The sequence below is a fragment of the Cavia porcellus genome, unplaced genomic scaffold, assembly GCF_034190915.1.
Source record: "Cavia porcellus strain 051 isolate PalLab524CR breed Dunkin Hartley unplaced genomic scaffold, mCavPor4.1 scaffold_28, whole genome shotgun sequence".
Classification (NCBI taxonomy): Eukaryota; Metazoa; Chordata; class Mammalia; order Rodentia; family Caviidae; genus Cavia; species Cavia porcellus.
Window position 1 is genome coordinate 31,844,877 of NW_026947511.1, and position 12,631 is coordinate 31,857,507.

The following is a 12,631-nucleotide window of genomic DNA, read 5'->3' on the forward strand; positions in this document are numbered from 1 at the left end:
CTTGTGGAAAGGGAAGAGTTGGGAAAGGTTTAGAGAAGCCAGTTGAAACAATAGAGCTGGAATGCCTGAGCCTGTACTTCATGGAGATTCTAATCAGAGCTGAGAAGATGAGGCTGATAAAAATGCTGCTGATAAAGACCAGGCTCAGAAGGTTTCTGCTGGAAATAAGGACTTCATTGGCTCTTAGATTCCAGATGATTTCTGTTTTGCGTTGGCAGAAAGTTTGCATTTTGCTCAAGTCCAGAGACTTTGCCTGAGATTAAGATCATTGGACTATTTCATCTTGCAGAAGAAATTTCAGGGCTGTGTAATGTTGAGGCCATGGCATGGCTACTGTTGAGAGCTTTTAGCCAGACTTACGTTGAGAATCAATAGCAAAGAACCCAGCAGAATGATTCAGAATGTTTTGAATTGAGCCAGAAAGGCAGCTCCAGTAAAGTCACGGCCTGTACAGATGGAACGGAGGTGAATTTGGTCACTGAAAAGACTAGCAAGGAAAGCCAAGTATTTCAGAAGACAGCAGAAAAGGTGGCCTAAGATGATTAAAAGCAGCAGCAGCAAGACTCTGTCTTTTGCAGCCTCAAAATTGCAAAAGTGAAAGACTTTGCTTTGAAAAGAATTCCGGAGCACCATATTTCAAAATGATGATGGTCTAGGGGAAGTTGTTCCTCCCTACAGTCAAGAGAGAAGAAAGGATTTGGTTCACAGGCACTCCCCTACAGTCAAGAGAAAAGGAAGCCAGGCTGTTGCTCCAGCTGGAAGCAGACCTTGGCACCATCCAAGTGATGCTTCTTTTAGGTATATTTAAAATGCAAGAATTTTGGGGTCAGGAAGGCTTCCACCCAGATTTAAGAAGGCCTGAGAGGCTCTAAGAGAAATGTGTGCTCCTGATAGAGCAACGTGTGAAGCTGTGAGTGTGAAGCCAATGGTACAGTAAGTGTACTGGTACACTTCCCCAAAGTTTGCAGAAGCCAGGAACATGGATTGTTTGCGGAAAACTGCAAGGAGGTAGCAGAGCTGGCCCCAGAGAGAAGCCATGGAAGATAAAGCCACTGGCAGTGTGATAGGGGCAGAGCCACCTGGGCCCTTTGGAGCTCACAACTTGCCACTGGTGCTTTGTTCCCATTCTTTGCTAGCATGCCATTTATGATGTTTGGATGAAATGTCTAACTTGTGCCACTGAATGTTGGAAATGTTTAACTTTTCATTTGTACAGGGGCTTGCATCTAAGTTTGCTTTAAATCTCAGACTTTGAACTTTTCAGCAGTGCTGAAACTTAGTACTTTGGCAACTCTTGGAGATAGATTAAATGCTTTTTTTTTTTAAAGTAAGTTTATTTACATTTTAGGTATAGACAAAATGCCTTCTGCCTGTAGAAGTTACACATCAATCTTTGGGTGGGGGGCAGGGGCAGAATGTTATGGCTTGTGTTTAGAAGTTCCCTCAAAACCTCATTTATTCATAGGTGAGGCTTTTTCATAGGTGTTTGAATCTAGAGTGTGTGGTGCCGGAATTGATTCAATCAATGCTAGGTGACTGCCACCCACCCTAAGGACTTTCAATAAGGTAAAGGGCAGAAAGATGCTGTTAAGGTCCCTTCTTGTTTTGCTCCCTTCTCTCTACCGTGAACTATTTCTCCTCTGTGATTGCTGTGTACTGTGCCACCCTGCCGTGGAACCAGCCGATTATGAACTGAAACCTCTACAGACTGAGCTAAATAAACCTTTCTTCCTTTAATTTTGGGTGTTTGCTATTTTATCTCTGCAATGAGAGAAGAGAAATGAAGATGGCATGTTTCATCACTTGATGTCCTCATTTGTCACTTGATTATTCATTTGTCTGTATCCCCTTAGTGTGTAAGTTCTTCAGGGACAACATGTTACTGATCTTTACTGAATCTCCAGTGTCTAGTGAATAGGTGCACAATAAATATGTGATGGATCATAGATTAGGTGTAGGGTGAAATAATAAAAATAAGGAAAAGATTTACAACAAATACATTACGTAACATTACGAACAGTCCTCTGGGAAGAACTCTCTTACTTTTGTTGGAGATGTGCTTTCTACATTTTTGTGTTAAAATGTCCCTCTGCCTGGGAGCTTAGCTCAGTGGCTTAAGAGCCTACCTGGCAAGCGTGAGGTCATGAATTCAGTCTCCAGTACCAAAAAAAAAAATTCCTTTCCATTATGAATCAATTATATAGTTAAAAAATATTTTCTTTGCAGCATGAACAATTGGGAAGCTGTCCTGAACCTTTAGATTAGAGCTTTTCTTTGAGCTTAGAGATTTGTAGATGCTGAAAATAAGGAAGCCACTTGTGTGGGTGTGACGGGAAGGGGAGTTTGGCTAAAAATTTGCACTAAATAAAGTTCAGTCAACCAAGTGTTACTTTATTCAGATTCTCCATGGAAATAAATTGTCAAGTTTCACTTAAAGACTGTATTGTGTTGGAATATATGATGTTAAAAAATGAAATATGAATAAGAGTACTCAGATAGTAAATTGAAACAATGAACCTCTCAGATCTTTTGGTGAAGAATTAATGCATTTAGCACTGTTTGTTACAATTACATTGTCTATAATTAAAACTTTTAAAAAAACTGATCAGCTCTTTTTTTAAAAAAAAACTAATTTGCATTGAGACACAGGAGAGTTTTTCTTTTATTATGTAATAAGAACTGAAATGGACATGAGATGTCACCTAGGACAGACTCGTGTGTTGCAGATAAGGAAACTGATGGTAAAAGGTAATGAAGTTATTGCTATGTGCTGGATTAGAGTTCCCATCTTCACATTCCTAGGCTTCACAATGACTCCATCTGGAAACAGAAGTTTTAAGAAGTTTCTCCCTTTGGAACATATATAGATGCCTTTAAAAATATTACTTTATCAATATTAAATGGGTGGGGGCTGGGGATTTAGCTCAGCCGCATAAGCGCCTGCCTTGCAAGCAGGCAGTCGTGAGTTCGATCCCTGGTACTGATAAAAACGAAAAAGACCAAAAAAAAAAAAGTAAATGGGTGGATATATTTTTAAGTAGCTTGCAAGAAAAACATTCCACATTTATGTAATGACAGCTGGGTTCTTAGGCAAAGCTCTAAAGTGATGTTTGCTTTTAATTTTTGTGAAGTTATGATTTAGAGTTAACCAAGACAGGGCCAGGGATTTTAGCTCAGTGGCACAGGGCCTCCCTGGCAAGTGTGAGATCCTGAGTTTGATTCCTGGTACCAAAACAAAATTAACCAAGATGATCATAAGGATATTTTATTTTTGTTATTTCTGTCTTTAAGAATCTTTACAAGCTCGGAGTGGTGGTATAGGCCCATAATCCTTGCATTGTGGGAGGGTGAAGCAGAAGGGTTTAAGTTTGAGCCCAGCCTGGGCAATTTAGGGAGAGACTCTGTCTTGAGAAGTCTGGGTCCTAGGTTCAATCCCCAGTGTTCCCCTCCTCCTACAAAATTCTTTACACATGGAAAGATGAAACATGTATAAAATAAGCCCAGTCCTTCTAACAATGTTTTGTTTGTTTGTTTGCTTTTTGAGAAAGGGTCACCCTGTGTAGTTCAGGCTGGCTTTGAACTCACTATGAAGCCCAGGCTGGCTGTAACTCACAGTGATTTTTCTGCCTCAGCCTCCTGAGTTCTAGGATTACAGGTGTGCCTGGCTTAAAAATGTTAGTTTTGGGGGTTGCAGTTTTACAAATACAGTTTTTTAAAAAGGGCAATAATGTTTTGCTTTTTAAAATCATTTAAGGGGCTGGGGATTTAGCTCTGCGGCATAAGCGCCTGCCTTGCAAGCAGGCGGTCGTGAGTTTGATCTGTGGTACTGATAAACGAAAACGAAAAAAACCCCCCAAAAACAAGGAATACTTTAAAATCTTTCAAAAAAGACAAGCTGTAGTGTAACAGAAATTTCACGATTGTAAAATCAGTGTATGGGGCCAGGCATGGTAGTGCATGCCTGTAATCCCTTTAGCTGGGAGGCTGTGGAAGGAAGTACAATATATGAGGCCTCAAAAAATCAAAACCAAATATGAGGCCTCAAAAAATCAAAACCAAAGCCAAAAACCAAAAACCAAAAAACAGTTTACATTTTTTTTTTCTTTCTGATACTGGGGGTTAAACCCAGGGCTTCACACATGCTAGGTGTGCACTGAACCACTGAGCTACATTCCCAGTTCTTATTTTTGTTTACTATATCATGTGTATTCTAGATTCTTAACAGCTATAGAAACATTTCATAATAGCTCCATAACTGTCTTATGTAACTGAACTATTGCTCTTTCTGGTTTTTAGGACATGGTAAATTTTTGGTATTGTTAATGCTGAAATAAGTAACGGATGTACAAATCTTTGTTCATAGTTTGTTTTTAATGATAGCCTGAAAAATGGAATTTCTGGTACATGATGCCAAAAAGCTTTCTAGAAATTACTAATTTATACTCCCACTAATAATGTATGAGAGTGCTTTTTTTTTTTATTACACCCTTAACAAACAGGTCCTGTTTGAAGAGAACATTGCTATTATTTTGGGTCTTGAAGCATCTGTTGAAAAGATTAGTAGGTGTGTTCACATCTTTGTTATGCTTTCTAAAGGAATTTAGCTACTTGGGGTTAGCTGTCGTCTTATAACCAAGGTTAGATGAGGCTGATAGAATACTTATAAAACTATTCTGATGTACGTTTCCTTTTTTTGTGTGGTACTGTGCATTGAACTCCTGAGATACATCTCATTGCCCACTCACCCACCCACCCTTTTTTTCTTTTGTCTTTTTGAGAGAGGTCTCACTGTGCAGTTCAGGCTGGCCTTGAGTTCACTTTGTAGCCCAGGCTGGTCTTGAATTTACAATGATCCTCCTGCCTCATCATCCCTAGTGGTGGGATTACAGGCATGCACCACACCTGGCAACCCCCCTCCCTTTTTTCAACCCAGCCCTTGTAAATTTTTTTGAGGTAAGATCTCCCCAAGTTGCCCAATCTGAGCTTAAATTTGAATTTTTGATCCTACTGCCCCAGCTTCCCCGGGGTACTGACATTACAGGGGTTTGTCACCTGTGACCTACTTTTCTTTCTTTTTTTTGGTCTTTTTCCTTTTTCTTGGTACCGGGGATTGAACTCACGACTGCCTGCTTGCAAGGCAGGCGCTTATGCCGCTGAGCTAAATCCCCAGCCCCTACTTTTCTTGATTCAAGTGTTTAAGTTTTAAATAGGTTAACAAAAGTTAAAGATTTGAATTGACTGCTTTCCCCTAAAGAGGATGAGGTAGGGCTTTGAGTAAATTGCTTAGAAAATTGGTTAAAAGTAGTGTTCAGTTGCCAACGTGTGTATTGAGAGACTAAGTGGAAGGGGATATAGGGAAAGATTAGGAAAAAAGAGGAAAGGAAGATGCTGTGAATCAAAACAAATGCCTTTATCTGGAAAAGTACACCTTTACTTTTATCCTTACCTGGTTGATAATTTCTTTTTGAGGCAGAGTCTGGCTGTGCAGTCCAGGCTGGCCTCGAACTTGTAGCAACTCTCTTTGCCTCAACCTCTCAAGTGCTGGGATTACAGGTGTGTGCCATCACACCTGGCTGTTAAATATTGAACATTGCAGGCCCATGTCATCCCTCAGTAACACGCACTTTAATATGTTTCTTTAAAAATAACTGAAGACAGTCGTGAGTTCGATTCCTGGTACCGATAAAAAGGAAAAAGACAAAAAAAAAAAAAAAAAAAAAAACTAAAGATTTAAAATCAGCTGTTTTGGTAGCAAAATTGTGGTTTGAAAAAAAAAATTTTTTTTGGCCTTGCTGGAGATTGAATTAAGGGCCTCACACATTCAAGGGAAGCTTGAGCTATTCCCCCCTTTTTTGAATCTTAATACTGAAAAGCAAAAGAATGCCTTTTCATAGTATGTTAAACATGAACAAAAGCACATTTAATTTTGTAGAAGGCCAAGTTCATATTTGCTTTAGTATCATGCTTCCCAGAGATGTTATTTATTTACTTTGTGGCATAGGGCATTGAACCAGGACTTCTCGAACACTAGGTAAGTGCTCTATCACTGAGCTACATCCCTTTCCCCTCAAGTGTGATAATAACAAAATAAGCTAATATTATGTGCTATAAATTCTTACTTGGCTAAAAGGCATGTCCTAGTTTAATTTAGGGACTCACAGGTTAAAAACCAGCTCAGTGTTACACAGCTAATAGGAAGTGTAGCAGGAGTTTCACACAAACTGTGTCTTGCTACCTTTATAACCTTGCTACTCAGTCTGCCCCACAGACGATAAGGAATTTGTGACTTGGGAACATAAAGAAACGCAAAATCTTTGCTAAGACTTCCTGACTCAAACCTGCATTTTTTTTTTTTTTTTTTGTACCGGGGATTGATCTCACAACCTCATGCTTGCTAGGCAGCTACTTGTGCCGCTGAGCTAAATCTCTGGCCCTCAAACCTGCATTTTAACAAAATTGCCCAAATAAGTGACTTGTGTGTTTAACCTTGAGGTTTTGAAATCCTGTGGATTTTTCCTAGTTTCCATCCATGTGGATTATCTGTTAACATTTCCTGCAAGGGGAGGAAGAAAACTCGAATTAGTCAGTGTCTCCAATAGTTCAAATTGTTATCCAGCTGCATTTTGGATTCTGTTTAACCCAGAGAAGCAACTGACTACTAACTCAGCTTGCAACATTTAGTGAAGGTCTTATATTGCCAAGTACAGCTCAGTGTTTTTACAGCCTTTACTCTGTGACTGAACACCTCACATATATACTCGGGTTCATTTCAGATTAAGGTAAAAATAACATTTTCTAAAGAAACCTGAAATTTCTGGGATAGCTGATGTTTTTAGATGTCTAGCAAAGATAATCACATTTGTATCAACTGACTTCCTTTCTAATTTGAATTTTTTTTTTTTTTTTCTTTTTTGAGACAGGGTCTTGCTTTGCAGTTCAGCTGGCCTTGAGCTCACTTTGTAGCCCAGGCTGGTCTCGAACTCGCAGTGATCCTCCTGCCTCAGCCTCCCAAGTGCTGGGATTACAGGCATGAGCCACCATGCCCAGCTTCTAATTTGAATTTTTTTTGTGTGTATTTTTATTGGTTTCAGGGATCGAACTCACGACCACATGCTTGCAAGGCAGGCGCTTATGCCACTGAGCTAAATCCCCAGCCCCTAATTTGAATTTTTGAACATAATTATTTTGTCACAGAAGGTAAGAAAAGAGAATTGTAACTTAAGACTGCATGCAGAATAGCACTGTCCAGTAGAAATATAAAGCAAGATGCATATAATTTTAAAATTTCTAGTAGCCAGCCAGATGTGGTGGCACACACCTGTAATCAGCACTTAGGAGGCTGACCCAGGATAGAATCAGTTTGAGGCCAGCCTGGGATGCATAGTGAGTTCAAGGCCAGCCTGAACTACATAGACTTTATTTCAAAAAAAACAACAAAATTAGTGGCCACATTTAAAAAAAGTTAATATATTTTAGCTAGTCTGGTATATTTAAAATACTATCTTTTCAACATATAATCAATATACCACTGATACATATATAGTATGTCCTAAAAAATCTGATATGTTGGGGCTGGGGATTTAGCTCAGCGGCATAAGCGCCTGCCTTGCAAGCGTTTGGTCATGAATTCCATCCTGGTACCGATAAAAAAAAAAATCTGGCATGTATTTTACACTTAATTCCTGTATTTGCATGCTAAATTTTCATTGTTTAAAATGTGAACTCTGGCTGGGAATGTAGCCTTGTAGAAGGGTGCTTGTTTAGTCTGACACTCTGGGTTCAACTCCCAGCACAACAAACAACAACAACAAAGTATACTACAACTAAAACAATAAAATTATGTTTTAATGAAATGTAGGGAAGGAAACGCGCAAATCCTTTTCCTGCCTGTCTCAAAGGGTCATGGCCAAACCCCTATAACAAAAGATGATAAATTACCAAGAGGAAAGCATAATACATTTATTTGATAATAGTTTTAGGTGAAATAGGAACCTTCAGAATGAAGATCCAAAGACTTGGGGTGGCTGGCCAGATTTAATGCTTAGGTTCAATTAAGTATGAATTACACTATGTAGAAATGACTGGATAAGAAATATGATTTAATGCTAACAGGTAGTGGGGAAACCCGGCAAGGCCTGTCTGTTCAGTCTTGTTTTTTCTGTGCAGTGTTCCTTTCTTCCTGGTACAGTGCAGGACCCCTTCTGAAATGAGTTTTAGGACTTTCTCTGAGAAAAGGGAAGCCAGAGAAAGAAATGTTTTCCTGTGCAGTACTAGGTGTTGAACCCAGGGCCTCACATGTTCTAGGCTGCGCTAAATCTCCAGCGTAAAGGCTGGGGATTTAGCTCAGTGGCATAAGCACCTGCCTTGCAAGCAGGCCGTTGTGAGTTTGATCCCCGGTACCGGTAAAAAAAAAAAAAAAAAGCTAAATCTCCAGCCTTACATACTTATTTTGAGCTAAGGTTTCACTAAACTGCTCAGGCTGGCCTGGAATTTCGATCCACCTGCCTTAGCCTCTTTGAGTATTTGGGATTACCGGTGTCAGTCATCACTTCTGTCAGAAAATTTCTCTTTCTCTCTCTCTCTGTCTCTCTTTTTTGTCTTTTTGAGGTAGGGTCTCTTTATGCAGTTCAGGCTGGCCTTGAGCTCACTTTGTAGCCTAGGCTGGTCTCGAACTCACACAATCCTCCTGCCTCAGCCTCTTGAGTGCTGGGATTACAGGGGTGAGCCACCACTCCCGGCCCAGAAAATTTCTTTATGGCCAGCTCCAAGGCAGAAAGCTGGGTTAAAATTAAAGTGTTGAGGCTAATTTGCTTTGAGGCAAAAAGGCCTCTTGGTTTCTAGGACCAGCCTTGGGGAAGATAAATTCAATGCAAAGGAGAAAGCGGGAGCCAAGGATATAACTCAGCGGCACAAACATGAGCCTGGCAAGTGCAAGGTTGTGAGTTCCATCCCTGGTACAAAAAACAAAAACAAAAAACAGGACAGATGGTTAACGAGAAATTTTGCTTTTGAGGATTTCACTTTGGAGTACTGTTTTCTGAGCCCTAACAGGAAAATTGTTACTTAACTTTTAAAATTTAAATATATATTAGATTACAATTTAAGTACTTCAGTTCCATCAGCTACTTGTATCACATAGGGTTTGAGAATAAAGAATAAAGAAAAGCCATTTGAGGAATAAAGCATTTACTGATGTTTTTCCTTCTCCTGATATTTCTCTGGCTGGTATTAACCTTCCTGTCCTTTATTAGTGGTTCACAATCAACTTCTTTCCTCTCTTTTTGAGATGGTCTCACGTTACAGTCCAGGTTGACCTTGGGCTCAAGAGCCTCCGGCCTCAATCTGGGTCTACACAGTCCATTTCTGAAACCTTTAGCTACATTAACCGCTCTAGAGTTAGAACCAATCTTTTTCTGATGGCCTAACTCCATGTTTTTATAACCTGCATGCCTTTGAGGAAAATCAGGTAATCTGACAGTTGGTGTGGCAAATGACCCAGACGGTACACAACTTTATATGCATACCTCAATCACCTAGAAACTTGCTTTAAAAAACACGGATGTTCCACCTCTGCTCACCTAGTGTATGGTTCACGAAGTTTAAAGTGAACCCTGGACATCTCCATATTAAGTGTACAGCTTTTAGGGTCTCCGAAATTGAAGAACCTTTGGGACCACGAGACTCAGCAAGTGACTACCAGTGACAGAGGACTGGAATTTAACACATCCTGCTGCTGCCACGCGTTCGGTTTTCTCTGCCTGTTATTCCCCATGCGGTTGCTATGCTTCTGCAAGAAGGCTTTTGCCAGTTGTTAAGCTCCTTCCGGGATTCCCCCTGGTAGGGTCTCTTCCGAGGAATGAGACCTGAGCTCGCAGAGGTAGCCCTTAGGCCATGTGACTACAGGATCGCTCGCCAGCAGCGCGGCCATGTTTGAGGCGGGCACCAACCTCGTGCCCCCGCAGCCGGGACGCGGGCTAGGGACGCGGTTACCAGGACTTAAGATGGCCACCTCTGCCACTCGCCAGCCCACTGGCCAGTCCGCTAGCCCGCCAGCCGGCGAGCCCGCTCCTAGCCTCCTCCCGCCACGCCTGGGACGGACTCCAGCTGTCGGCCGGAGGCGGGGCGTCCGCCTCCCTCCGGCCGCCGCCAATCAGCGCGCAGGGCTGGCTCGCCCGGGGCCGCCCGCGCGGGGTGTGTGAGGACGCGCTCGGGCTGCGGGGTGCAGGAGCCGGGGAGCGGGAGCGTGGTACCTGCTGCTGGCCGGCGGACGCAGAGCATCGGGCGCGCGCGCGGTGGCTGGAGGCAGGAAGGAGTCATGTCGTCCGTCAGGTAACCAGCGGGCGGGGGTTAAAGGGCTCCCGGGCTGGCGTTAGTCTAGCGACCACCCGAAAACTGTCGCCCCTTCTCTAGGGTGGGCTGCACCCTCCCTTGGCCGTAGGACCCCTCTTGTTAGAGGTCCCCTTTGCACTTTTCATCAGGGCGTTTCTGCTTTCCTTGGAAGTTTTGGGGTCTGTGACACGAGGCGGTGCCCAGTGAGTCGCCACTGGGTTGAGGTGACCCGCGCGCAGATTCTAGGGGTTGAAGCCTGCCCGTGTGTGTGGTGGATTTCTCGTGAAAAAATGCAGCTCGCTCGCTCCTTCCTCCCTTCGCGTCTGAGGTGACCCCGGGCCCCAGGAGGGTGATATGCAAAATGTGTGCCCATGCACACGTGTCATGCCTTCTGATAGAACTTCATGGTTGGCCATGAGCAACCCTGCAAAGTTGTCCTCTGTCTGATGCAGATTGCTTCACCCCAAGTTATGAAACTGTCCCTAAAATATTTGCTTATGGCTGGCATTGTTAATTTGGATTTCAAAGGTGCTGTTTACCTACTTTTATTTGAGAGTCTCGAGGGAAATGCATTTTGTGAGATGTTGGGCATATAACGAAAGCAGGGAAACGCTCACCAATCAGGCTTCTAGAATTTGGAAGATCCTTTTTGGCGGATGGCTGTAAGATAATGGGGCTGTCCACTTTCTGCGTGTAGCCTTCTGTGAGTGTTTAACTTCAGCAAATTCAACTGTTTATAAAAAGAGATAAATGGCCTTATTTACTCAGTTTTTTGGACCCATATCTTTTAAAGCAGACGTTGGCCTTCATTGTTTCAAAGAAAGGGAGGCCCCAGCACAGATATGAAATGAAATAAATAAAAGAAGGTAATTTTGGAGCTGTGTGTTTCCAGGGGCCTAAATACTAGTGACTTAATGACTTCTCTTATTTTGATATTTTGGTTTTCTGAAATTTTGATTACACAATATTTAAGAGAGCTTTAGACTCTAACCCTCAGGTAATAGAAGGTAACATGCAACAGTGCTGAGCTTGAACCTAGCCTTTTTTCTTGAATTGCATAATTCTGTACTAGCATAGAAAAAGAATACTTGTCTCATTATCCAGGAGAAACTCAGGAGCTGAAATATGGATGGCCACATGGGAAGGTTTCACAGTGAATTACATTGCAGCGTATAAGTCTAGCTTATAAAACTAACAGTACAGTGTGGCAGCATGAATTAGGATAACTCTTAATTCCCCTCCTCGTCGCCCCTATTTTCATTCTCATCTTCACAGACTGCTGCTCATTAGGTTTGCTGCTCCAGTGCTCTTTGGGTCAGGATTTTTTTTCTGCTTCAGCCTTGGGTATCGAACGCAGAGCACTTTATTACTGAGCTACATCTGCAGCCCTTGCAGTTTTTTAAATTTTGCTATGAAGTCTTGTGAAGTTGCCCAAGCTGGGCTCAACCTTTTTTTGTGTTTTAGTCTTCCAAGTAGCTGGGATTACAAGTGAGTGCTTCTGTGTCCACCTCAAATTTCTTGTGTTGTTTCTGTTTTGATTTACGCTTGTTGTACCTCTGGCCTTCCACATGTTGACCATCATCTTCCTGGCCATTCCTCGTTGGAGGAAAAATCCAACTTCAAAGTTTCTGCTGTGTAGCAAGTGACAGCAAAATGTACCTTTAAATGTAGAGGTTGAATGGTGGTTGTTTTCAGAAGATTGATTTAAAATTGATGCCACCTATTTGGACATACTTTGAAAAGATAGATAACTTGATGTATGCTCACCCAGGTGCTAGTCTGTGTTTTACCAAGTCTTCGGCTCTTATGATATAGCTCAAAACAAGCTCTTTTAGATGTCACCTAAACCAGTGACATTTTTTATCCAAGGAACTGAGACAGAAAAATGTAGGGTTTTTTTTTTTTTTTTTTTGCAAAACTTAGTTATTGGCAAAGTAAGGAATTCAGTCCAGACCTCCATGATTTAGTGCTCTGCATGATGCCTAAAGAAACAATATACTGCTTTCCTGTAAAAGCTGCTTCTGTATTATGAAATCTGTAGTATTCTTTTGATTTTCTCTCTTTGGTCTTGAAAGAAAATTGGTAACAGGTTCAGTGGTAGGTAGGGGATGGAACCCCATGTGGTGTGGGTTATTTGGAAGTTCCCAGTAAGGGTTGTAGTTAGGGCCATTATATATCTTTAGATTTTTTTCAGTCATGACATGAGCCAGGTTCTGATTTTATGCCCATTCTAAGGGTAGCCCCTAAAATAGGTTTTATGAACCTTTTTAACTAGTGAGGAGAGTGTCACAATCTGACTTCA

General features: G+C 41.7%; 1 protein-coding gene across 2 annotated transcripts in view; it reads left to right on the forward strand.

Annotated features, from left to right (window-relative positions):
• Adk (adenosine kinase) overlaps positions 1-12,631 on the forward strand; it is a 500,383-nt gene that overhangs the window by 18,228 nt on the left and 469,524 nt on the right. The window contains exon 1 of one of the 2 annotated variants that reach the window (XM_063238695.1): positions 10,079-10,329. The exons of the other annotated variant lie outside the window; for it this stretch is intronic. Within the exon in view, the coding sequence (XP_063094765.1) occupies positions 10,316-10,329 (14 nt within the window). The 5' untranslated portion in view covers positions 10,079-10,315. Of the gene's footprint in view, positions 1-10,078; positions 10,330-12,631 lie in introns of those variants that run through there. 2 annotated transcript variants of the gene reach the window in all.